At 47.5% G+C, this 27,499-nt stretch overlaps 1 protein-coding gene across 4 annotated transcripts in view; it reads right to left on the reverse strand.

The window, feature by feature from the left end:
• Positions 1–8,609: 8,609 nt before the first annotated feature.
• Ksr1 (kinase suppressor of ras 1) overlaps positions 8,610–27,499 on the reverse strand; it is a 148,380-nt gene continuing 129,490 nt past the window's right edge. For 3 of the 4 annotated variants that reach the window (XM_029557904.1, XM_008821598.3, XM_008821597.3), the window contains 6 exons: positions 25,593–25,689; positions 21,614–21,747; positions 20,823–20,954; positions 20,479–20,614; positions 14,644–14,777; positions 8,610–11,531 (listed from right to left, as the gene is read on the reverse strand). In XM_029557904.1, the coding sequence (XP_029413764.1) occupies positions 11,453–11,531; positions 14,644–14,777; positions 20,479–20,614; positions 20,823–20,954; positions 21,614–21,747; positions 25,593–25,689 (712 nt within the window). In that variant the 3' untranslated portion in view covers positions 8,610–11,452. Of the gene's footprint in view, positions 12,649–14,643; positions 14,778–20,478; positions 20,615–20,822; positions 20,955–21,613; positions 21,748–25,592; positions 25,690–27,499 lie in introns of all 4 variants that reach the window. The other variant, XM_008821599.2, reaches the window with a different exon arrangement.

A 27,499-nucleotide genomic window follows, 5' to 3' on the forward strand; every position in this document is an offset into this window, starting at 1 on the left:
AGGAAGGAAGGAAGGAAGGAAGGAAGGAAGGAAGGAAGGAAGGAAGGAAGGAAGGAAGGGACTGGCAAGATGGCTCAGTGGGTAAAGGCACTTGCCACCAAGCCTGACAACCTGAACTCAATCTCTAGAACCCCCATGGTGGAAGGGGAGAACTGACTCCCAAAAGTTGTCCTTTGACCTCAACAAGTGCACTGAGACATGTACACACACAAAAGAAGTAAATGAAATGTAAAAAGAGAAATATAAACACTTCCTTAAAAATAAATAATAAAACAAGGAAACTGACTCATGGGGACAGGAAGTCAACTGTCCAGCCAACATCATCTCAGTAGCAATTCCTGTGGAGTGCACTGCCCACCATTTCCTGAGGGACTGCTCCCAGCTATACTGAGATGACCGGCAAATGTCCTCTCCCAGGACTCTCTTTGATATGGCCAGGTCCCTTCGGGGCACTCTTCAGGCTGCAGAATAGTTTAACTGAGGTCACAATGCCCATGACATTATGAGGAACAAAACTGTGGCAGGCGGGCCTCCAGGGCCCACCGTGCACAGAGCTCTTGCTGTCTAAGCATCCCTCTTGCTCTCCTTGGCCCCCAACTCGGCTCTGTCACATAACCACTGCTGAAAATCTTGAACCTTGTGCATCCTGCTTCTTTCATCCAGCTCTTATTTTCTTCACTTCCCCAGGTTTCTTTGTTGTCATTGTTTTTTAAAATGTTTTTTATTTTATTTTATGTGTATGAGTGTTTTGCCTGCATGTAAGTTCACCCATGTCACACATTGCCTGAGAAGGTCAGAAGAGGGTGTTGTATCCCCTGGAACTGGAGTTAGTTGTTAGCTGCCACGTGAGTGCCAGGAACTGAACCCAGCAAGAGCAGCCAGTGCCCTTAACCACTGAGCCAGCCCTGCTTTGGTTTTTTTTTTGAGACAGGTTCTGACACTTACCCAGGCTGGTCTCAGCAACTTTCCATGGCAATCCTCCTGCCTCTGCATCCCAAGTGCTGGGGTTACAGGTATGTGGCCCCACATCCAGCTTGTTTATTTTTGCCCTTTACCTTTCTTACCTGGAGGGCTTTCTTTTTTAAATTTCATTTTACTTTTATTTTATGTGCGTGTGTGGGTGGGTGGGGGGGTGCCTGCAGAGGCCAGAGGAGGGTGTTCTGGTGCGGGAATTACAGGAAGTTGTGAGTTGCCTGGTGTGGGTAGTGGGACTCAAACTCAGGTCCTCTGCAAGTACAGCAAGCTCTTAACTGCTGAGCTATCTCTCCACTCCTGAGAGAAGAGCCTCTGTTCCAGGATCTCTTTTTCAGTCTCTGATCAGTTATAGCCTGGTGATAGCCACCTTGCTAGGGTGAAGCCCACATCTACAGGTCATCGTTAGCCCTTCCCTGTTGTACAGGTTCATTGTAGACAACATGTTTCTTCCAGAAGCCAGGACAGCGTTGCCCGTCTGCTGACCTTCACAGTGCCCTCACACAACCCCAGTTTCATCATCCTTCCAGACAGGCACAGACTGAAGCTTGCACTTCCCTCTCAGGTCTTTGGGAAGGTGGGAGCCCGCTTTCCTGTGAACACAGGAAAGTGTATTGAAATGCACTCTAAAGCGGCTTGCTTCAGTGAGAGCTCACAGAGGGAATGAACCTCATGCTGGCCACTTCCCCTTCAGTGATGACTGCGGAAGGGAAGAGGTTTAGCTACTTTTGGTTCTCTCTTACTTTCTTATTTCAGTGTCTCAGGCACACTGTGACTCAGATATCTTGAGTCTCAGGCTTCTGGAAGCTGGATCCAGAGGCACTGTCTAACTCCTTCCCTCTGTCCAGAAGGCAGAATTCCTGAGATCTGCATGCAAGGGTATACAGTGTTCTGCCACTTGAAAACACCTTTGTGTGCATGAGTTTGCAAGTGCTCCTGACTCAAAATCATAGGCAGGAGGTGGCCAACAAGAGCAGTTTGTCTTTTCACAGTTCTGGGGGCTTGAAGTTCAAGACCAAGGCATCGGCAGATATGGGCTCTCCTTAGGTATCTCTTGGCTTGCACATGGCCACTGCTGTAATTTGGATCTAGGATGACTCCCCACCTCTCCTTTCTTCCCAAAGGCTCAGGGGCTGAGGGTTTGGTTCTCACACACTATTCAGAAGCAGGGCCTTGGGGAAGTAGCTAAGCTCTGGCCTCATGGGTAGATTAATCCTTTGATAAGTTTCTGTTTTTTTCTAAGACAAAGCCTCATGTAGCTCAAGCCATCCTTGAACTTGCTTGTAGCTGAGGATGACCTTGAACCTCTGATCCTCCTGCCTTTACCTTCCAAGTGCTGGGATTACAGGGGTGCACTAGTATGTCCAGTTTTATGAAATGGGGCTCAAACCCAGGGCCTCATGTGTGCTAGGTGAACACTCTACCAACCGAGCTATATCTTAGTCTGATGGGTTTATAATCTGATGGGCTAATGGAAAATTTCAGGGTGGAGCTAGTTGAAATGAATGGGTTGTAGCTCAGGCAATACATTCATACACATAAAATAAAAATAATAATTAAAATATAAAAAAGAAGCTGGACGTGGTAGTATAGTTTGTAATCCCTGTGCTGGGGAGGTGGAGACATCCCTTGGTCTCCCTGGCCAGTCAGACTAGTCTACTCAGGGGGCTCCAGGTCAATGAGAGACTATCTCAAAAAACAAAGGTGGAAACTGGAGAGTTGGCTTAGTGGTTAAGAGCACTAGCTGTTCTTACAGAGGACTGGATTTGGTTCCCAGCACCCATATGGCGGCTCACAACTGTCTGTAACTCCAGTTCTAGGGGATCTGAGCCCTCTTCTGGCCTCCTCGGGCATTGCACATACAGGTGCACTTATATATATCCAGGCAAACCACTTGAGGTTGACTTCTGGCTTTCACACACAGGTGCACATACACACATAAACCTCAAAACCTCAAAATATTAAATTTAATAAAGTTAAGAAGCAGAATGGGATTGGCAGGGAGGAGAGAAAGGGAGGTGTGTTTGATGGGAGCACAGTTTCATTTGAGGAAGATGAGAAAGTTCTGTGGGTGGATGGTGGTGATGGTTGCATAGCAGTGTGATATAGTTAGTGCCATTGAACTGTGCACTTAAACATGGCAAATATGGAATTTTGTTACATGTATTTTAGCAGAGTAAAAATTGGAGAAAGGGCTAGGGAGATGGCTCAGTCAGTGAAGTGCTTGCTATGCAAACATAAGGGCCTGAGTTGGGTCCTGACACCTACATAAAAAGCAGGGCATGGTGGCACGCACTTGCAATCTCAGTGCTAGGGAGGCAGAGACAGGTGGATCCCCAGGGCTCTCTGGCCAGACAGCCTAGCCTAATCAGCAAGTCTAGATTTCAATGAGGGACTTTGTCTCAAAAAAAAAGGTCGATGCTCTTGAAGAAAGAAACCCAGGTTGACTTCTGGCCTCTACTTGCATGCACACATGCACGTACTTGCACACACATGAACACACACATGAACACATACATACAGAGAGAGATAAAAGTAATCAGGGGATGGGGCTGGAGAGATGGCTCAGCAGTTAAGAACACTGTTCTTGTAGAAGACCAGGGTTCGAATCCCAGCACCCACATGGCAGCTAATGACTGTCTGTAACTCCAGTTCAAGAGGATCTGACATCCTCTTCTGTCTTCCATGGGCATTGCACAACACAGGTGCACTCACCTACATGCAGACATACACGCATACACATAAAGTAAAAATAATATTTTTTTTTTTAAATAATCAGGGAATGTAGCCAGGCATGGTGGCACATACCCCTAAATTCGGAACTTTGCAGATGGACTAGGAGAATCAGGAGGTCAGAGCTAGCCTCAGCTATATAATGAGTTCAAGCCCAGTCTGTATGTGCTACAGGAGACCAGGTCTCAAATAATAAACAATAAAAACACCTAACAACAACATAAACAAAAATAATCCAGCAGTCGGTCAACAACAGATAAGAAAGAAGATCTGACCACAGAGGGATGGCATTCCCATGAGGCAACAGTCTCCAGGGCTGGAGAAGTGGCCACCCTCACTTAGCAAATAGGGGGGCAGTCTTCCTTTGTGTGGACAAAGAGGATCCTGCGCATCTGAGCAGCAAGCACAGATGTGCTCCAGCTTCACTCCTGTAGGACACAGCAGAGAATGCACTCCTTTGATTTTGTAACTTGATCTAGAAGAAAGCTATGGGTGACTTGCAAAAAAGAAAGAAATCAGGGGCTAGCAAGATGATTCAGCAAGGGGCCCACACATACACACACCAACACAATAAATAAATGTAATAATAATAAAAGCCAGTCTGGCCTTCCTGGTGGCAGTTGCATGTGGAAGTGGCTGGACTTTGAGGACACTGGGGGAGAGGGGGTTCCATGCCAAACAGTGAGCAAAACAGATACGGTGGGTTTGGATGTCAGCAGGTTACCTGATTTTTCTGGGAACTCATCATAGTCAAAACAAAAGCACAGGTGGCTGTCATGGTCACAGGCAGACCTGTTGGGTTCTAGAAGCACAGAAAGCCATGCACAGAGCATTCCCCGGAGGATGGTACAGACTTTGTATCACAGAAGGAACAGGGATTCACTGACAAGCCTCCTGTGTGTGTGTGTGTGTGTGTGTGTGTGTCTGTCTGTCTGTCTGTCTGTCTGTCTCCAGTATGGTAGGTAAGCACGTCACCATTCAGATACATCCCCAGTTCCTTTATTCAGGCAGTCCTCCTGTCTCTGCCTCCCAAATGCTAGTTTCATAGGTATGAGCCACCATGCTCAACTGTTTCTTAATTTTTGTTTTAGTTTGTTTTGAGACAGGGTTTCATATAGCCCAGGTTGGCTCAAATTCACTATGCAGCTAAGGATGGTTTTAAACTCCTAATCATCTTGCCTCCACTTCCAAAGCACTGAGATTACAAGTGTTCACCACCATGTATGACTAAGGTTTTCTGTTCTGTTTTTTTAATTATTTTTATTTTATGTGTATGAGTGTGTTGCCTGCATGTAGGTAGTTGTACCCTTGCTGTGCAATGCCCGCAGAGGTCAGAAGAGGGCGTCAGATCCCCTGGAACTGAAGTTACAGTTGTTAACAGCCATGTGGGTGGTGGGAATCGAACCCAGGTCCTCTGCAAGAGCAGTCAGTGCTCTTAACCACCAGAGACATCTCTCCAGCCCAGGTTTTGTTTTTTAAAGCTAGGGATTGAACCAGGACCTGGCAATTCCAAAGCAAATGTCCTCCACTGAGCTGTCCCCAGACCTTGGATGTTCAGGGTTTTCTACACACCGTTTTTAACTAGAGTTCATTTGATCTCTTCCTTTTCAATCTGGATCTTTTCTTCTTCTTGCCCCATTATTCTGACACAAACTTCTACTGCTATGCTGCACAGGAGCTGAAAATGAGACTCCTTGGCCCATCTTCGTCTTAAAGGAAGAGCTTGTCTTTCCCTTCCTGTTCTCTGTGGGGTTCTCATTTATGGCTTTTATTGATGTAACTATTGTTAACTGGGAACAGAAACTATTGATGTAGTTTCTGTTCCCAGTTTGCTATTGCTATTTATTATTTTATATATATGAGTGTTTTGCCTGCATGTATGTAAATATATCCATGTATGCAATGCCCATGGAGGTTGGAAGAGGGCGTTGGACCTCCCATTACTAGTTATAGATGTCAGCTGCCATGTGGTTGCTGGGAACGAAACCTAGGTCCTCAGCAAGAGCAGCCAGTGCTCCTAACTGCTGAGCCATCTCTTCACCCCTGTTGTTTTTTTAATCCTGAAGGGTGCTAAACTTGCTTTTACTGAATCAATTGAGAGGATTAGAGATTGTTTTCCTTCATCCTGTTAATGGGTATATTGCAATGGATCAGTCTCATACACTGAGCCATCCTTGAATTCCAAGAATAGGTCCTATTTGGGACTGGTGAGTAATCTTTTAATATGCTAAACTTAGTTTGGTAGTATTCTGTTGAGGATTTTGAGGATTTACTATTATGGGGGGGACAGAGTATGTGTAGTCAGAGGACAACTTTGTGGAGCCGGTTATCTGTTGAGCCATCTCATTGGCTGATTTTTGCATCAGTATTCATAACGGATATTCTTCTACAGCTTTTGTGAGTTTTTTGGTGTGGACTTTGTATTGGCCTAATGCTGGCTTTATGGATTACTAAGTGCTTTTCCCTTTTCCATTTTTAAAAATTTTTTTTTGGTTTGAGACAGGGTCTCCCTTACCCCTTACCCGTTGCAGGTGTGCTCCCATGTGTATTTCTTTGCAATTTAGTCTTGGTGGACTTTGTGTTTCTGGGAATTTATCTAGTTCACACAGCTCACCTAATTTGTTGGTGTAAAATGATTCTGTGTAGAACTGGTAGTAATGTCTCCATTTCTGGTTTTAGTACTTTCAGTCTTCTCTCCTTTTAGTCCGTTTAGGGGTTGATCGATTTAGTGAATCTTGTTCAAGAGCCAACTTGGGACTTCATTGAGTTTTTCTCTAACATTTTTTTTTAATGTTTATTTAATTTTTATGTCTGTGTTTTGCCTGCATGTCTGTACATGTACCCATGTGTGCAGTGCCCATGGAGACCAGAAAGGGGCACCAGATCCCCTGGAACAGGAGTTATGGATGGTTGCTAGTTGCCATGTAGATGCTGGGAACAAAACCCAGATTCTCTGCAAGAGCAGCTGGTGCTACCAATCGCTGAGCCACCTCTGCAGCCCTCTAGCAGTTTTCTGTCCTTTACTTCTGTTTAGTCTTTCCTTTCTTCTGCTAGCTTCTGTCTAGTTTCTTTTACTACTTCCTTAATTATAAAGCTGTGTCACCTGAGAACTTGTTTTCTATTCCCTAAGTATTTTTTCCCCACAGCTCATGAGTTTTGGTAGATTACAGGCTTTTTTTTTTTTTTTTTTAAAAAAAAAAAAAAAAAAAAAAAAAAAAAATTGGAGCCCCAGGGGTTAAAGAATCCTCTGCAAGAGAAGCCAGTGCTCTTAACCACTGAGCAATCTCTCCAGTACCTTATAGATTTTTTAAAAAACAAAAACAAAAACAAAAACAAAGAATTGGAGTCACAGGGGTTAAGAGAAAGACACTTAGAAAAGAAGTAAGGCTCACTGAGAACATGGGTGTTCCGTGAAGAGCTGCAAGGCTATTTTTATTTCAAGCACTTCTTTCCTTTGCAATCTCTTCTTTGGTCCATTCATTAAAAGTGTGTTGGTGGGCCAGTAAGATAGCTCAGGGGCTGAGCTCAAGTTCTGGAACTCATGGTAGGAGAGAAGCAACTCAAAGTTGACTTCTGATCACTATACACACTGTGGCACACATGCCCATACTCATGCACATGCATCACACTAAATACAGGCTGACCTTGAACTCCTCGAACCTCCTGCCTCCACCTCCCAAGTGCAGGGATAACAAGTATGTAACATGTAACATGCCTGGTTTAGCACTATCTTTTCTCTGTTTTCTTTCTTTCTTTTTATTTTTTAGAGACAGTCTTTCTGTAGCCCCAGCCAGCCTGGAACTTGTTATATCGACCAGATCACAGAGATCCTCCTACCTAGCAATATCTTTTTAAAAAATCTTTGATTTTTTTCTTTTTAAAGATTTATTTGTGTGAGCACATGCATGCACATGGAGGTCAGAAGCAGGCATTAGGTGTCCTTCTCTCTCACTCTCCACCTATTCCTTTGAGGCACGGTTTCTCCTCGAACCAAAGGATTATGTTTCTCAGCTAGGCTAGAATACAGCAAGCCCCAGCAATCCTGTTTTCACCTCCCCTTGAAGCTGAGGTTACAGGTATTTGCTGAGTGTCTGGCTTGTTATATATGTGCTGGAATCTGAACTCTGGTTCTCATGACTGTGCAGCAAGTGCTTTTAACTTCTGAGCCATCTCTCCAGCCTCAGCACTATCTTTTGAACAGAGTAGCTCAATATATGTCTGACCAGTAAGATCTCCGACTTCTGATGGAAGGCAGGTCAGCATCAAAGCTGAGCTGTTGCCTGGGTATCCCACAGTGGTGTGATCTTGGATCAATTCCTTTACCATTACCTGCTTTCCCAGCTGAACACCATAATTCCTACCTCCTGGCATTGCTGAATGTTAGATTAAGATGATATTCAGAATGGGGGCTCCACAAACAATTCCTGTCTGCTGTTTCTGCCAACCTCCTTTCTCTACACATGACACTGGCAATAAGGCTTCTAGAAATCAGACTGAGACGAAGGCTGCTCCCCCCACCCAGGGTTCTGTTAGGTGACACTCTGTGTGTCACAGCCCTGTCACCTCCCTATCTGATCCCTCTATCGGTTTACTCGTTCTTGAGGACTAGTCTTCTCCCCATCCTCCCTCCCTACCTCTCTCAGTACTCATGTAGCCCAGGCTAACCTCAAATTTGATATATAGGTTAAGGATGGCAGTGAACTTCAGATCCCCCCTCAATACTGCCATTACAGGCATGCATCATCATTCCTGGCTCTGTAATACAACCTTCCTTTGGAAAGAGCTCCTTAACTCCTGGCAAGGGTCCAGACACCCCATCTCTCCATTCCTGTCCTCCTATACCATCCATCCACATAGTCTCCAACACTCATCTGGACTGGTCAAAACAAACACAAGCCCCAAGACACCTTGGTAAAACTTTATTCACAAACTCCAGACACCCAGGCCTGGCTCAGCACAGAGGGTATGCTCTTACCAGTGATAAACAAAACCTCCAATACAACACATTTGTTAATACGAACCATTTTAATTTAAATTAAAGCATTTCTGGAAGACAAACGCAATTGATAGAAAATATAAAAACTTTTACTGTACAAATTTTACATCACATTTTTTAAAAAAGCAAATAAGTGTGTGCCTCATGGCCACAGAAGACACTGGTGTGCACACAGATGACAATCCTGGCCAGCGCTATAGCACAGCATGGCGCCCTGCCCCCAACCCCATCACTAGAGTGCGAGACAGGCTTGTCACTCCCTGCCTGGGCCACAACACACTCCTGGAGATGGCAGAGGGTTTTGATTTGGTGCAGTAGAGAGGTCAGTTTAGTTCCATGCTGCTCATGGTGAGCCCAGCACTAGCTAGGATTCAAGACTTCCATCAGACAGAACTCCAGGAGCTGCAGCTCTGGCAGGTAAAGGCCTCCTTGGAGGTGAGGCTGGGAACTTGGCGTGCCTGGGAAGCATGTGCTTGACTCAGACCTCAGGCGGGCCCTCTGCAGCCTCTGCCCTCTCCATTGCCTTCACAGTGGCCATAGGAGCTGAATTCACAGTATCTGTCATCCTTCATGTGTTTCCTAGGAGATGGGAAGAGCACGCAGGAGGCAAGCCTTCCTAACCTCAATTCACAGTCACTTAAATAGAAAAGGGAATGGGGAACCACAGTGGGGCACTCTTTTAAATGAGGGGCAATGCAGAGGCAGGCCACATGGCCCCTGGGCTCCTGGAAGACGTTGGCCCCCAGTAGATCATTGGCTCCTTAAGGCAGGACCCATGACTGTTCCTCTCTTGTCCCTAGCATATGCACACGACCTTGTTCACTGCAGTGCTCAGAGCTTCCTGAACTGTGATGTTCACAGGACAAAGTGAGACCCAGGTTCAGCAGGATGTGTGTCAGAGCTATGGCTCGGTGTCAGAGGGCGACAGGAAGAACACAGACTCAGCTGCCATCCAGCCCTTGTCAGCCTGGTGGCTCCTGTTCTGCCCTTGAGGGGAGGCCAGCATCATATTCACAACCAACAAGGGGAAAGAAAGGCCAGTGGCTTAAGCACTGTGATTTCTGGGAAGGGGCAGACATGAGACTGCCACAGAGGAGGTGACCACATGCTATGTGGCTTTGGAAGAGGTCACATTAAGGGCTAATATAAGAAGCTAAAGGGATAAGGGGTGAATCAACAGTCCCACCCCAAAGGAGAGATGACCCACACAAAGCTGAGGCCACAGGACACAGCCTCTTCTCCTCCTTCACAACACCCATGGGGCAGGGTGAAGATAATACCGTCCAGTGCATGTACAACAGGACAGTGATGCTGGGGTGAGGCCATCCACAGCTTTTCAGAGTGGCCCACTAGATGTGACATCTGGACCACCCTCTGGTGCCAGGGAAAGCTCTAGAGATGGAGTTTCTACAGATGGAGGCTCTGCTTGGTGGATGTAACTGAAAGAGGGAGTCACATGTCCACCTAACAGTGGAACTCCGAGTTTGTGGGCCAGAATCCAGTCACATCCTGACTTTTTTTTTCCTTTCTGGTTGTGGAATCTGCTCAAGGGTTACTTTGCTCTGTAAGCAGTAGTTTCAATGCAGCACTTTCCTGGATCAAGTGCTTCCTGTCATTGGAATGGACACAAAAGGAAAGAGCTTGCTAGGTGGGTCTAGCTAAGGTGGCTGGACAGCCTCATGCTCTCCTCTGAACTCAGAGCACAAACAGAGGTCTGAATGGACTAAGGTTTCAGTGAGGCCAGGGAAGTAGAATAGGTGGTAGTCTTAGAACCTTCTGGCATGACTGACAATGGGTTTTAAAGTGCTAGGGTCACCTGGTGACTGAATAGGGGGCTTAGCCAGGTACCTGACGGCAGTGTCTGCCACATTCTCTGTTCCTGATCATTAAGTATTCACAGTACACACAGCTAATGGGCTAGCCGCAGCTCCAGGGGTAGACACAGGTATGGGGCATGTCTGATGGCAAACACTGAGTCTCTTGATCTTTGTGCCTGCCTAGAGGCCTCACAGAAGCAGCACATCTCCACAGAGGTGTGGCTGTCTCCTCACCTTGCAGCAGAAGCCCAGGCTATGAACCATCAAATCCCTCTAGATGCTCTTTGGATTCTATCTCTACTTTTCAGCAGGAATAGCCTGGATGGGAGCAGTTGGAAGGTGAACCTGAGCTCTCTGAGAACTCCTGACTCCCATAACTCAGATTGGTTCCTAGCCAGGGTTTCCTCTGCAAGATAAGGAAGGAATAGTGCTCCTCTGATAGGGAGGAACTGCTGGGAGTTAGGACAGAAGCAGAGGTCAAGGGCAACCTTGTGTCTCCTCGCCTTCTTCTTCTAGAACAGTCACAATCACGACACTTTCCTTCCCCCTGGCCCAGCACTAGGCACCTCACTGTAGCACGGCCTTCCAGAGGGGATGCCACATCTGCTACCCCAAAGTGTGCCCTTCCGCATGAACTCTTTATTACTCCCTACTGTAAAACATCAGGCTCACTGGGCGGAAACACTGTGTAAACACTGGCTCTTGTTGGGACAGGTCTGGCTGTTGTGGCATCATTGAGTGGCAGGTGTGGCTCAGTCTTCAGGCCCCACACACATCTTTGTAATGTACACTCTGAACGGAGGACTCGTGTCCCTGGTCTGCAGCTTTGAGCAAGTGCAGTGGTTCTGTTTTGATTTCTTCTTGTGATGGTGATGTTTTTTTAGAAATACATCTCAAAAGAAAAGACACATTCTGCATGGACCCACATGGCTGGCTACATCTTTGGATTACTGGACTCCAGGACCCCCAGGCCGAACCTTTCAAACCGGGGCATGACTTTGCTGCTGGTAATGCTGTGAAGAGGAGCAGAGACATGGGTTATGGCCCTGCTGGTCTTGATCAGAGTTAAGGTAGCACTGGCTGGAGGCTCAGCAGAGGACTTGGTCCCTGACAATGAGTGACAACGATTGCTCGGTCCACAGCCTTGGCAGAGCTGCTCCTGGCCACCCTGGGTTCTGGGCCTCCGTCATACCCACAGAACACTGACATGCCTGGTTCACCTGACTCTCCAGCACTCAGCATGCTGGTAGCCACTGTGGGCTCATGTGGACTGTTTCCTCACTGGCTGTTCCACTTGGAATTGGGAGAGAAGAGAGACCTAAGGCCCAGTACCAGAAGTGATGTCACACTCCTAAAAATGGTGCTCATGTAGGATCCCCTAGGGCCACCTGGTGGCAGGCAGAGGTACAGATTCCCAAGACTGACTGCAGAGATCTATCTGGTCAGGGCTACAGAACCCCACCAGCAGATGTGATGGTAGCTCTGCATCCATTACTCAAGTTTGGAGACTGCTACTTCTTTGCTTAGGACAGTTTTACTGGATGCAGCTCCTAAGGACACAGCCCTTTCAAGCTAACGTCTTTCACAGCAACATGATTTTTTGTGTCTACTGCCCTCTGTCTTCAAGAGACAGAGAAGGACCCCAGAGAGGCCTGGTGATACGGTGTGGCCTCGGGGCAGCTCTGGAACCATTGCACTCTTTGCAGGACAAAGTCCCAGGGTCCCCAAGGCCCCTCCCCGTTCTCTGAGCATGCTCAAAAGGGCTCAGGAAGGTGTTAGTAGGGGCCACCAGAACACAAACGAGAGCCACCCTTGGGAGAACAGGAGAGAAAGGGTAGTCCTGTCCACGAAGGTAGCCAGAAGTTATTCTTCTGCCTTGAGGGGTCACCCAGTTAGTGCCATCCTCCCTGGGCAGTGACTCAGGCACACGCAGGCCACGTAGAGGGGAGGGGCTGTTGTTAAAAACAAACAGAGCACAAAAAGGAATCTGGAGAAAGGAGACTGGAACAGCAGAGCCGGCATCCCCTAGGTTAGTGCCCGCTGGCATTTTGAGTCTTAGCAGAAGTCACGCAGCTGAGTTGGCGATTAGAAGGAAGGAAGCCCTGCATGCAAGACAGCCAGGCCTACAACCTACGACAGAGGAAAGAGTGGTGTCAAAACCCCAGCCCAAAGGAGCCAGCGCACAGAGGCCTGACCAGAGCAGCTGTCCAAGACCCCACCTGCTGTGAAGAACGGGACCCCCCAACTCCACCCTCTGAGTGGCAGCAGGGTAAGTTCAGCAGGTGGCCTGGGCACAGTTACAGGCACCCACAGCTCCTTAGGTACACAGCCCTTGAGACTATCAAGACTGACTTCGTGGAGTTTATTATTTTTACTCATTTGATTCTCTCTTCCCCTACCTCTCTATTATTAATTTGTCATTATTACTATTATGGCTACTATTTGTACTGCTGGGGCTCAAATCCCAGTCTTGCACATACTGAGCAAGTACTCTACCACTGAGCCACATCCCCAGCCCTTGGTGTTTTTATTTCTGAGAGTTCACTATGTAGCCTAGGCTGGCCTCAAATTCATGATCCTCCTGCCTCAGCCTCCTGAATGCTGGGATTGTAGGCGTATGCTACCAGAACCAGCTCCTTGGATTCTCTTGTGGCTCTAGCCACATCTTGGGGTCATGGATCAATGAGCCAAGTTCTCACCCACCCACACACTAGCCCTGTGTCCACACTTGGTGTGGAGAGGGGCCCCACTGCCTGCTGTGGGTTTCTCTTATCCACTGAGAGAAACAAAAGCCCAGTTAGTGGCCCTTGCCAGTAGCCATTTCAGCCACAGGATGTCAGTGAATTATGGGAATTAAAGCACAGGAGCTGGGATGCAGAGGTAGAATGGGAAAGGGGTATGCAGCAGGACAGCCACACTCAGGCAGGAAATGAGAGAAGTGACACACTATTCCTCCAGAACTGGACAGGAGTTCTTAAAGTCGGGGTGACCGTAACGTCCTTTCCCGTAGTAGCGGCTCCGCCAGCGACTGAAGAGAGTGATCCATCCCGTCAGCCCAGCAGGTGATGGCAGTCGGGTAGAGAAATCAGGATGATGGGACAGGGAGATGACAAGACAGGCCACCACCCCCCCAAAATGAAAAGTGACAAAGCCAATGGGAAAGAAAAGAGAAAATGAGAATTAGAGGCCCCGTGTGTGGAGACAAAGAAAGGAAGTCAGACACAGATCATGCAGGCCTGTTACACCTTCCCTTTGGGTTCTTGTAGGTGGGGCTATGGGCTGATGAGAGCCCCCACTGGGAGATGAGAAGGTGGAGCTGCCTGGTTTTCAGGCAACAGGGGTCGTCCTCTGAATGCCCACCTGGTGCAGGCTTTGCTTAGTGTGGGAGGAAGTAGGCCTGGCTGTACATAGAAGGGGGCCCAAGGTCTGCAGAAGCAGATCAGAGCAGGGCCTTGCTGCCTCATGTTCCCCCTCCTCCATCCTGCCAGTGCCAGTCCCTGACCTGCAGAGCTTACAGTATTTACCATCTGACCCTTTCCGGCGAAGTCTGTACACACTGGATCTTATCCAACCCCCATTATGAAAAGCAAGATTCAGAACACAGCCTCAGATCCTCACAAAGGCTCATGGCAGGACAGAGGTCTTGGAGAGGAAGCAGAGAGCCAAAGTAGAAAAAGAACAGGACAGAGTACAGGAGAGATGACAGTGGCCTCTGCTGCTCAGTCCAATAAGGCACAGAGAACCATGAGGGGAAGGGCTTCTGACCCAATCACCATACACTTTAGTGGTGTGGCCCATTAAGAGATGGCGAGTTTTGTGCTGAACAGTTCAGTGACTGAGTTGGAGTCAACGTAAGCAATATTGGCTCTATCTGTTCGGTACACACATGGCTCTGATTTCTAACCCATCTACCTTTCTCCTCCCAGGGCATAACTTTCTCATCATGGTCTAGCCTGGGCTTGACATCAATGATGGTCTAATATAGTGATGTGTAGATTTTCATGGATGGAAACTGGAGGTGCTTGCCTGTTAAAGGGAGCCTCCAGCACAAACTGGGTACCCGAAAGACCCAGATATCGCCCCTGGGGTCTGATGGCAGGTCTGGCTCATCAAGGCAATACTTACTCAGCTGACTTCCAAAAGTGCCCAGGGTGGGAGAGCCGCCGGTTCAGCTTGGGCAGCTTCTCCAGCATGTCCATCAATAGGCTGAAGCTGGGTCTCTCCTGCAGGTCGAAAGCCCAGCAGGCAGACAGGATCTCCTGCAAATGGAGCCACCATTAGTGGTATGTGGGCTGCAGAGAGGGAGGCAGGGGTGTGAATGGACACTTCGTATGGGCACCTTCTTAACTCTCAAGTGCCCTAGCTGGTAGTTTCCTGCACACGCTGTGCACATAAACACCAAGAAGTAACTGTTTCAGATAAACTGCCAAACTTCCAGGTCAAAAGGAAACACATGAACTTGCCTGTTCTCCCTCTGTAGCTCTTCTTGCTCAAATGACAGTAACCAAGTCAAGCAGAATGGTAATGGAGGAAAGATCAAAATGGAGGCGGGTGGCTTTTGGAAGATGGAAGGCACAGTGTTCACAGGTAAAATGCAAGTTGTGCAGAATGTGTGCACGGTGGGGCTGCCACGAGGGAGACTGGAGTAACAAGGACCATACAAGGCAGCAGTTGAGAGCCTGCAGAATGGCTGTCCTCGCCCCAGAGAAGCACTTACTCTTAGGGTCCACGCAAGCTCATGGCACCCCTACAGCCTTGTCATCCAGGAGACCAGCCTGTGAGACAACAGGCCTGACACGTGGCCAGCACAAGGCTCACATCAGCAACCCAGGTTTTTAAGTGGACACCACTGGCTTGCCTGCTATATTAGGAAAAGGCACCATGGGCTTGCCCTACATTAGGAAAGTCAGAGACCAAACATAACAGATCCAGACCCTGCCCCTGGAGGACACCAGTATGTTTGTGTGTGAAGTCACTCTGTCCATTAAACAAGACCAGGGTGCAATAAAAAAAGAAATCATCAAAAGGAAGCATTTGAATTGAAAACATTACTTCTAACCCCAAATAGGAAGAGTGCTAGGAGGAGAAAGTCAAGGAAGCTCTTTGGACTGTAGACCCATCCAGATAAATGCAAAAAACAAGGAAGAAGGTAAAGACCCAGAGGCCCACTTGCAAGGACCAAATTCTGACAGTGGGAATTTTCATAAGAAAAAACAAACACAAGGCAGGCATTATCAAAGAGAAAAAATTTCCCCAAAACTTCCAAAGGAAACAGGAATCTTCAGATGAAAAGTTTTACATAATGGAAGAATCTCACTAAAAAAAATAAAGAGGTTGGGCATGGTGGCACACACCTTTAATCCTAGCACTGGGGAAGACAGAGGCAGGCAGATCTCTGTGAGATTGAGGCCAGCTTGGTCTACATAGCGAGTTCCAGGCTAGCTAGGGATCTGCAGTGAGACCGTCTCAATAGAAAAGAAAAAGAAGGGCTGGAGAGATAGCTCAATGGTTAAGGGCACAGGCTGCTCTTGCAGAGGGCCCGGGTTCAATTCCCAGCACCCACATGATGGCTAACAACTGTCCAAAATGCCAGTTCCAGGGGATCCAATGCCCTCTTCTGACCTCTACAGGTACTGCATGACATGGGCACACTTAAATACACGCAGGCAATACCCTCATACACATAAAATAAAAATAATAAATAAAATTTTTTGAAAAGGAAAAGGGAAAAAAAGTGATGCTCAGACATTTTTATAAAATTCTGCTACAGCAAGGATAAAAGAAAGATCCTAGATGCTTCAGGAAAAAAAGACAGGCATCTGCAGAAGAGAGAGAAGCAGGCCAATCCCAGGTTCCTCGACAATGTACACTCAATACAGAGCAAAGCACAGTCTTTGTGTCCTGGAGGAAACCACTGTGAACCTTGATTCTATTCGGGCTGTGAAGACAGAGAAGGACCTTGGATGTGAGGACTCAAAGGCTCATGGTCCACAGGCAGGCAGTCTCTTTAGTGTCACTCTCATATTGCTGGAGTGAAAATAGAGGGAAAGATGAGAGTCATGGCGCAACTGAGCCGGCAGTGAATAAAGAGCAAGCAGACGGACAACAGCCGTGCAGTGGGCTTAGAATCTCACTGACCACAGACCAGAAATGAACCCGGTGCGGTGGCTCATGCCTGGAATACTGGAGGCAGGAGGATCGCCGCATGTTCAAAGCTATCCTAAGCCACACAGTGAGTTCCAGGCCAGCTTGTACTATATAGAGAGAGTCCCTGTTTCAAAGTGTCAAAACATGAATAAAATGATTGGGGCTGACAAGATAGTTTAGTGGTAAAGGTTCCTGCCTCCAAGCCTGCCGACCTGAGTTTACTCCCTGGGGTGCACTGGGTGGAAGGAGAGAACTGAGTTCCCCAAGTTGTCCTCTGATCTCTACATTCATGCTGTGACACATGCACATGACACCAACCAACAAACTAAAATAAAATGATCACAAGGGAGTGGGCTATGAAAAACGCAACAGGTTCATTCAGGAAGCAGAATATGCTAAAGGAATATGGCAAAGGTTTTTTTAAATTTTTATTTTTATTTATGTGTCTATGTGAGGGTGTGTGTGTGTGTGCCCAAAGTATTCAGAAGAGAGCATTGGATTCTCTGGAGCTGGAGTTATAGGTAGGTAGTTGTGAGCCACCAAGTGGATGGGAACTGAACTTGGGTCTTCTGCAAGAACAGTGAGTATTCTTAACTGCTGAGCCGCCTCTCCAGGCCTTGGTAAAGGTCTTCACTTCCTTTTTCCTCAAGGGGAAAAATAAAAGAGGCACAATGGCACATGCCTCTAAGTCCTATCTACCGAGAAGGCTGAGGCAGGAATACAGAAGGAAGAAAAGGCACAAGACTGTCATGGTCCAAATGTGAAGTCCACAAAATTGTAAGTCACTGATAAAGTGGGGAAAAAAACAAATTTAAGAAAAGGTAGGAGGCAGAGGCAGGTGGAGCTCTCTAAGATCGAGACTACCCTGGTCTACATAGTGAGTTCCAGGCCAGCTGGGAATACAGGAGGCTTAAAAAAAATAAAATAAAATAAAAATAGAAAGAAAAGAAAATTCAGGGCTGAGAATGTAACTTAGTTAGCAGAATGCTTGTCCAGCATGAAGAAAGCCCTGAGTTTGATCTCCAGCACCACATAAACTGGGTGTGCTGGCACATACCTGAACTCTTAGCACTAGGAGGTGGAGGCAGGATAATCAGTAGTTCAAGGTCATCTTTTTTTTTTTTTTTTGGTCTTTTTGTAACAGGGTCTCTCTGTAGCCCCATCTGGCCTGGAACTCACTATGTAGACCAGGCTGGCCTTGAACTCACAGAGATCCGCCTGCCTCTGCCTTCCAAGTGCTTGTTAAAGTTTTTGTGTGTGCGTGTGCATGCACATACTTGTGGAAATCAGAGGAGAAATTACAGGAGTGCTGGGATTAAAGGCATGTACCACCATGCCCAGCTTCAAGGTCATCTTTATCCTTGGCTATATAATGAGTTTGAGGACAGCCTGGGATACATGAAACTATTTAAAAAAAAAAAAAAAAAATTAAGAAAAAAAAAAAAAAAAAAGAAGGAAAAAAAGAAAGAGAAGTGACATTTATTTTGCCCTTAAAAGACATTTGCCCACTGAACTGGCCTCTACCTGTCTCACCTTGACTTCCTTGTCAGGAACTCAGGAAATGCGATCCTTCTTTACAAGGAAACCTTTGCAGGTTCTTGGCTTGCTGGCCTGGTTCTCTGCCAATCTCACAGCCTCATGGGAGGGGCAGGACTTTTGGATCTGTGCCAGGTTGGAGTGCCTGAAGGACTCACCTCCCAAAGGCTTTCATTAGATCACTAGGACACCTCTGTTGCTGAATTAAGGATGGAGTACCTGCCAAATGGCTTAGAAAAAACAACAGAAGTTCATTTATATTATGTGTTTTTCCTTTGTATGATATTATCTTTTCAGGCCTGCCAGGGCTATATAGTGAGACCCTGTCTTAAACAAAACAAAACAAAACAAAACAAAAGAAACCAAACCAAACCAAACCCCTCTGCTGGAATACTTATTGACAGGGTTTAAAGGCAAATGTTTACCCACGACAGTTAAAAAGACTGGCAGGTAGTATCTGCTTCAGCTGTCCCCTGTGCTGTACCAACAGAGCAAGGAGGTTGTGGCTACAGAAATCCCGACTGCAAGTCCACCACAAGTCTCCCAAAGACGTACCCTGAAACCAAACCAAACCAAACCCCTCTGCTGGAATACTTATTGACAGGGTTTAAAGGCAAATGTTTACCCACGACAGTTAAAAAGACTGGCAGGTAGTATCTGCTTCAGCTGTCCCCTGTGCTGTACCAACAGAGCAAGGAGGTTGTGGCTACAGAAATCCCGACTGCAAGTCCACCACAAGTCTCCCAAAGACGTACCCTGGTGCAGGTGCATCCTACTGGTTCGCCCAGAGGGAGGCTCAGGACAGGCCCCAGAGTGCTAGGGAGATGCTTGCTCTCCCAACCCCCACCAACGCTCCAGCTACAAGGGTATCCATGGGCTTGAATGGAGCCACTGACAGGCATTTGTGTTTTTCTTGGGTAAACACACCTAGGCAGACATTCGACACATCCACAGGACAAGTTCTACTGGAGAACAAAGCAGATCAATATAATGGCATTGAAAGTGCCCTCTAAAGATGCCCTAGTAGCTTACTGCCAATCAACAAATGGATGGTTTAAGGTCTTGGAGAAGGTGAGGGTGATTCCAGCATGGCTCCTAACAAGAAAACACATTTATATCCACGTCTGGACAAGCATTAGGTAGTCCCTCCAAATGCCACAATTGTCATATGCCCCAGAGTTATGGACAAGATTGTTTTGTCCCAGTCCCACTGGTAGGTGACCACATGCCTTCACTGCTCATACTGTCCAACCAGAAGGCTCTTTATATATGGCTGAGCCAGGACAAGGAGACTAACAAATGCAGAGAAAACCATTCAGAAACAAGAAGTCAACAATCATTGGAAATTGGCGTCTGTAATATAACACCACCAGCCTAGAATATAACAGTGGTAAGGGGCTATGCAGTGAGATGCTATCTCAGACCCTGGATGCTCTTGCAGAGGACCTGTGTTTGGTTCCCAGCACCCACACGGCAGCTAACAGCTACCTGTAACTCCAGTTTCAGGGGACCAGAGCCCTCTGCAGACACTGCATGCACATAGTGCACTTGAATACATGCACAATAAAAAAAACAATAAAAATTTTTCTTATGTGTGTGGGGGGTGGGTGGGTACATGTGAGTGTCTATGGAGGCTAGACAATCTCCTGGAACTGGAATTACAGGTGGTTGTGAGCCACTTAACATGGGTGCTGGGAACTGAACTAGAACTCTGGAAGGGCAGCAAGTACTCCTAACCACTGAGCCATCTCTCCAGCCCCTAATTTGTTCTTCTGGAAGAGTCAAGAAAAACATGGAAAAGGATCTGAGATCACAGTGTAACTTTTCTGTCTGCATTTTTTGCTTGTCTGTTTTGGTTTTTGAGATAAACTCTCACAGTGTAGCCCTGGCTGGTGTTGATCTTGAGGCAATCCTCCTGCCTCAGCCTCCTAAATGCTGAGATTACAGGCATGAACCATCATGACCAGTTCAATGCTTATGTTTTTATTTATTTGGACAGGGTCTCATGTAGCCAGGCTGGCCTCAACTTGCCATGTGGAAAATGACCTTGAATTTCTCATTCTCCTATGTAATCCCAAATCCTGGGATTACAGGCATGCTCTACCATGCATAGTTTATGTGGGCTTTATGCATGCTAGGCAAGCATTCTGCCAACTGAGCCATATCCCCAGTCCCACTCCAAGCCTTGCAGAGCAGTCCCTTCCCAGTTGTGTGCGAATGAAGGGTATCCATCTCATGTGACCAGCCCACCCTTGGGCCCCACTTCCCTCTACTCACACTGACTTCCTTTCCCAGGCTGACAGAGGCCAGCACACGCTTTACTCCTTCCCCACTTCCAATCTGCCAGATCAAGGCCTCTGCGGGCTGGTGCTTGAAGGGCCAGTCTCTCGCCTGTAGCTCATACCACACAGTCCTGTGGAGACATCTCACAGTGTGAGCTATTGGAGTTTCACAAAATGACCCCACAGGAAGCATCATGACTCTCCCACATTGGAGACTCAGTTAATAAGCAGCACAGCCATGACTCAAAACCAGGTTTGTCTCCAAAGTGTACTGTCCCAGCCCAACTGCCACCAGGGCCCTTGGACTACTTTGTCCCCAAGTCCCAGTGGCCAGCTCACCCAAATGCATAGACGTCAGCAGCTTTGGAGAAGGGCAGCTGGTCCTCATCCTTCCCAGGTGTCATCTCCCTCACAATCTCAGGGGCCAGGTAGCACAGCCAGTCGTGGGACAGCTTTAGCTGGTTCTCACGCCTGAGGGGGGACAAGGACACAGGCCCCTCAGGTGGGGGCAGGAGGCCTGACTGCACACACTTGCCCTGGGTGGGTATTTACTCCATGTGGTGCAGAGAAAACCCCCAAGTGGAGCACAGCTGAGCACATCTAGGGATGGTGACAGAGCACACCCCTGGGCTCTTCCAGGAAGGCAGGCCAAGGTTGGGACCAGCAAAGAATTGCATGACAGTGCCTGAGTCCCTCAACTGGGGGAGTGGCTGGTCTGTCCAGGACTCCGGCCTGTCCGCAGATTGCAAACCTCATGGTGGCTCTCTGGCCTAGCTGTCACTCTTCCTTGTCCCCCGCCCCCATATGTATGGAGAAGCTGTCTTTGCCCCTTACTCCCGCCCCTTTTTAATCACAGGAAGTAAAACCTGAAGTTCTTCCTCATCAAGGGGACATGAGCCCGGTCCCTCATCCTCTGTGGGGATTCGCCTGGGAATTCAGTGCCACAACAGACCTAAACATCACCTAGACCCAACTCCAGACTGGAATCATAAGGGTAAAGTCACAAGCCAAAGTAACCTGGCCTTCCGTGCAGGGAAGGCTGCTCTCCCACAACACAGTTTGGGGAACCCCACACCCATTCAGTGCCCCCAGATCCTCCTGACCCACCCAGACACCCATGGCCCACTCACCGCTCCTCCCGGACGACACCAGAGATCCCAAACAGCCCAAAGTCTGTGATGACCACCTTGCCATTGTCATAAAAGACGTTCTTGGACTTGAGATCTTTGTGTACAATGCCCTTGGCATGAAGATACCCCATGCCCTGGAAGAGAGCCAAGCTTGCATCAGGGGGAAGGTGAAGATAAGAGGTGGAGACTGGGCTTCTATCCAGGGCTAGGTACTGGGCTGGACACTTTACCCATCCCCTCATTTAATCTTCATAATTCTAAGGATACTACCCATTTCTTATAGATGAAGAAACTGAGGCTCAAAGAGGGAAAATGACTAATCCCAAGTCACACAGCAGTTAAGGACAGAGTTCAGATCAGACTTCAAGCTAGTTCATGCTCTGATGATAAATAGCCACCTCAGACTTGAGTAAGGTACAAGGTGTAGACAAGGTGGCTGGTGGAGGCAGGGAGGTCAAGGAGTATAAAGATCAGTGCTATTGGCTGGAGATGTAGCTCAGTGGTAGAGTGCATGCTTATTAGCATGCACAAGGTCTTGGGTTCAATCCTCAGCACGGCCAATTAAAAAAAAAAGATTAATGACACCACCTGGGTTATGGCATGAAAGGCTCGAATGAGCTGGGGTCTCTCTCAGGAGTTGCCTAGCTCATTTGTGCACTCAGGCAGGGCAAGCACTTGGGGGGCGGAACAGAGACACCTTTCTCAGGAGGGTCTCTAAATTTGGGCGTGTCCCACATGCACGCTGTGGTAGCAGGAACCCTGATGAAGCTTAGCCTGGGTTTCAAGCTCCATCGCCACTCAGATTCCTACACCATGCAGCTTTGGGCAAGGTGCATAGCCTCTCTGAGATTCTGCTTCCTCATCTATCAGGTGAAAGGTAGTGGTGTGTCATTTCGAACAGCCACTGTCTGGACTGACTACTGATGATGAGCCAGGTGCATGGATCATGTGACCCAACAATGTGATCTCATTCAAGGTCACAGCTGCCTTTAAACATCAATCCCAGGATTCCTAAGATTCTTGGGGGGGCACCACGCCCCTGGGAGAAGATGCCATAGTGGAAAGGGCCTCTCTAGGAGCAGAGGAAGCCTACCTCCCAGCCTCTACATTCTGCTCAACACTGTCTGCAGAAATCTCCCTGGTTATAAACGAGCAAGGGGAGGAAGGGGACATCTACAGACAAACAAGAAAACAGAATCAGTCACAAGACAGAAATCCAGACAAAAATCCATTTCCCAGGTCAGGGCATAAGCCTTCCCCAGTGTGGCCAGGGTGGCAGACTCCACTGTGGGCTGGCTCAAGGACCCTGAGTGCAACTAAGGACAAGCAGTGGTATTCCTGAATCTTATTTGTATTGCAGATGTTCAACTGGGTTTAGCAGGACCCACTTGTAATCCTAGCACTTAAGAGATGGAGGCAGCAGTTCCAAGTGATACATCAACAATGAAACCTCTACACATAAAGCTCAAGGAACATAGTGGAACAAGGATTACAGAGAATACCAATACATCTCTCAACTCTCACCAGTGAAGCTTCCTCATACAACAGAGGGCGATGAACACAGACGGCCATAACTGGCCAAAGTATAGAGAATAAGAGACTGCAGAGTGTATGTCCCTGGATACAACTCCTTATATTCTAAACCTCACCCACGCAGGGCTCAGGGACCATTGCGGAAGAGGGGGTGGAAAGATTATGGGCTGGTACATGACCAAAAAGAAACAGAATCTTACAAGCCCTGGGAACTTGCTCATATGAACTTACAAAACACGCACAACACCCATGCAAACACAATCAGATAAAAACTAGCATAGAACTGGGGAAATGGGAAGAAGGCTCCAACCTTAGCTGAGGAACTATTGGCAGCTGATCACTGCTGGGTGAGGGAGAGTTGCTCTTCTTGAATGGAGGGATGCTAGATAGACTGACCAGGCTCCAGTGGATGAACTCACACCAAGAGACAACTGGGTACACAAACTTGACTTGAGAGGCTTTAACATATAAGACAGAATGCATGAAATCCTGTGGGCAAGGCTATGGGTAGGGTGCAGATAGGAGAGATCTAAATATGATTAAAATGTATTGTAGGAAATCTAGGAAATTTAATAAAAAATATATGCTGGAAAAAAAAAAAAGACCCAGAAGTTTAAGGTCATCCCCAGCTATAGAGTGAGTTTTAGAATAGCCTAGGTTACATGAAATCCTGTCTCAAAACAAAACCAAGCCACTCAAATAAACAAAACACAAGTATGACAGTCTGAAAAGGCCAGGTTGAAGATACAAACTACTGAGCACAGGATGGCCAACAATCCTCCTTTCCAGGGTTCCTACAATATAGGCAGCATGCTTGCCCTTCCCCAAACCTTGTCTCCATACCATGCCCATCCTCTCATCAAAGGCCCCTTCTACTATGACCCTCAAAGCATCAGAGATCACTCCGTAAAGGAAGTGACCCTGGGCCCCCAGAGGGAAAGTGGAAGGTTTTCAGCAGGGAGGAAACATGTAAGGACCTGAGAGGTGAATCTGCAGCTCCAAAGCCTTTGAGTCACTTTCTTCCTGGGCCCTAGAAGTGACCAATGGCCTTAGTGTGACTCAGAGGGTAGCTTCTGGTTCTGAGGGGGAAGAGTGGGACTCAGGTGTGGGGAAAATGGAGCGGAACCCTCTGCGGCTCCTGTCAGCCTCTGAAAGACCAAGGACCACAGCAAAGGTAGAGGTGGGACCTTTGGGCTTTGGTCTTAGAAGCTTAATTCATTAGTTTGGCCACGGGAAAGTGGATGGAAATTCTAGCTGGTCCACAAATCCCACTGTGACCTTTATCTTTTCCTTCCTGAAGACGTTTATACACAAAATGGATAGGAGGAGGAGGAAGGAGAGATCAGAATGGAAGGCCAGAGAAGGAGAGACAAAAGGTAAACTGTGACAAAGCTCGTAAGAGGCAGCTTTTCTCTTTTGAGACAGTGTTGCATGCAGCCCAGGCTGGCCTCAAACTCGCCATGTAGCCAAGGATGATCTTGAACCTCTGATCCTCTTGCTTCCATGTCTCAAATGCTGGGATTTCAGATGTGTATAGCTGTGCCAGGTTTATATGCTGCTGGGGATTGAACCCAGGGCTTTGAGCATGCTAGGAAAGTGTTCTACCAACTGAGTTAATCCACATCCTACAAGGAGGAGGCTTTTCAACAGTTTTTTAAAAAGAAAAGAAGACAAGAAGTCCTATTTACTAATATTCTAGATTTTCTGTTCTGTTTACTTTTGGAGATAGGGTTTCCTTTTTTATGTAGTCTAGGCTGGTCTCAAACTCTCAATCCTTTTGCTTCAGACTTTCAAGTGCTGGGATTGTATTTGTCACACTTGGCTTTTTTTCCCTTCTAGTTTTTATAAAGCAACAAATAAGCCTTTCTCTCGCTTTCCTTTAACTACTTTTTAAAATGAAGAAAGAATGGTTAAGAACTGCCTATGCTGAGCCAGATAGCCTGCTTTCAGGAAATCCAAAGGCTTTTTAAAAAGTGTGGGTCTTTTTGTGGCCCAGAAGTGAAGTTCCTTGTCCCCCATAACTAATCCTAAGAAACCCTCACCAAGTGCCAGTCATGTACCAAACGCTCTCTGCATAGACAACTGTGTTCTGTCTCTGCTCTGACCCAATAAGAGAGGTGGTACTAGTATTTCCATTTTACAAGGGAGGAAGCTGAGGCTCAGAGAAGCTGAACAACCTCCCCAAGGTCACACAGCTGGTGTGACCAGGAGCAAACCTAACTGTCTTTGGAACCTGCGAAGTTCCTCTACAACTAATTCAGTTCTATCAACGCTGACCACGTGGAGGGCTCTGGCTCTGAGTGGATGAGACAGGGACCAGGCTGAGATGTCCCAGCTTTTGAAGGAGACAGAGCAGCCATAGACATCTGATATAGGCAGAGCGACAGGATGAAGAGCAAGAGCTTTGGAAGCATCTGGACGCCCAGTTCCCCAGCCCCGCCTTTACCTTGATGATCTCCTGAGCAATCTGCCTCGTCTTGTTAATATCCAGAGCTGTCTTCGGGTCTCTCACAAACGAGTGCAATGTCCGACCCTTGCAGAAGCTGTCGAGGGTATTGGGGTTTGGTAAGATGCTTGAAGCTGGTGCTGGTTGACCCCATCCCTATGGAACCCGTTGGGGGAACTGTGCTTATTTGCTTCTAGAAGGGTCTCTACCCCAACCAACATAAGCCAAGGAACATGTGTTCTTCAACATGCCTGAGCCCACTTCTGCTGGCCCTCCCTGTACGAGGAAACACAGCTTACTCACACTCTTAGACATTCAGGGCAGGGCAGACCATCTTCACAGGGTCATGGAAGATATGAGCATGTAAACTCGGAAGGGAAAGAACTCGGCTTTTGGGATTATCACAAGGCCACATGGAGGCTTGGAGGCTCACCACAAATATTATCATTTTTATAACCCAGGGGTTTTTTGCACAATAAAGGAGCATGAGGAGAAGACAGTGGGATGGCCATCAGGGCGTCAGAGTGATTAGGGGAAAAGGAGTTTGTATTGTGGGATTGCCACCTGCATCATCTTCTAGGGTTCAGGGTGAGGAAGGTCCTGGGGGAGGGTGTATGGTCTATCGCTGCCTGTTCTGGGAAAAGCAGACAAACCAACACAGAGGGCATTTTAGGAAAGTCTCTTGGAGGTAGGACTGTGGTGTCTCAGAGACTGAGAGCCAGGAAAGGTATATGGCATGCTGGCTGATGGCTGGGGTCTGGTCCATGTTCTGTCTTCCTCACCATCACACTCTGTTGTTAGTGGATGCTTGCTGTGTATTCTGAGTGATACCTGTGAGCCTCTGGTCTGTGTATCCCCTTCACTGATGTCAATCTCTTCCAGAATCGGGTGCTTGAGTGAGAGGAAGACTGACGGACAGCAAAGGGGGCCCAGGGGACCAGCTGTCCTGCTTTGGGTTGGAATTTTATAAAGCTAGTCACTGAACCCCAGTGACCTGATACTGTCCAAGAGCTCTTTATCTCTGAGAAAAACGGAAATTTTTACTTGTTCATTGCACTGAGAAGAAAAACGGTTTCTGTTGTTTCCTTTTCGGTTGGTTTGCTTGTTTTTCCCAAAGCACAGGGTGCAGTGCAGGGTGCTCAGCAGAGTGCTAATGAGGGTGCTCTTGGTTTCATGGAGTTAAAGTCACTTCTTTTAGGTTCCTGAAACTTCTGTGTATATTCTAGAATTTTAAAAATGATCTTATAGTCCTTTCTTAGTTTATTTATTTATTAAGACTGGGTCTTATTTACTTATTTGAGACAGGGTCTTTGTTTGTTTGTTGAGACAGGGTTTCCCTGTAGCCCCAGCTGGCCTGGAACTCACTAGGTAGACCAGGCTGGTCTCCATCTCACAGAAATCCGCCTGTCTCTGCTTCCTGAGTGCTGGGATTTAAAGCGTGTGCCACCGCACCTGGCTTGATTTTATTTTTAAAAAATTTTTATTGTTCATTTTTGTGTGTGGTGTGCATGCACATGCCATGTACATACAAGGGTGTATGCCGGTACATGTGGCCAGCACAGGAGGACACGAGCTGTCCCGTTCTAACACCCTGCCTTGCTCCTCTGAGAAAGAATCCCTCACGGAACCTGAATGTTGCACTGGCAAGCCCAGGGATCCTTCTGTTTCTGCCCCTCCATAGTGCCAGGGTTACAGGTGAACGTGTGCCCACATGGCTTTTTAAGTGGGTGATGGTATCTGAACTCAGTCCTTAGGCTTGCCCAGTAAGTGCTCACACCACTGAGCCATCTCTCCAGCCCTTTCTCTGATTTTAAGAGTACACATATGTCTTAAACATCATAGTCAAACTGTTTCCGGGTTACAGCCCTGCTGTACGCGGAGGGTGACAGTGAGTCAGGGAGCATGTC

Source organism: Nannospalax galili, unplaced genomic scaffold (genome assembly GCF_000622305.1).
Source record: "Nannospalax galili isolate Female #2095 unplaced genomic scaffold, S.galili_v1.0 scaffold8, whole genome shotgun sequence".
Classification (NCBI taxonomy): domain Eukaryota; kingdom Metazoa; phylum Chordata; class Mammalia; order Rodentia; family Spalacidae; genus Nannospalax; species Nannospalax galili.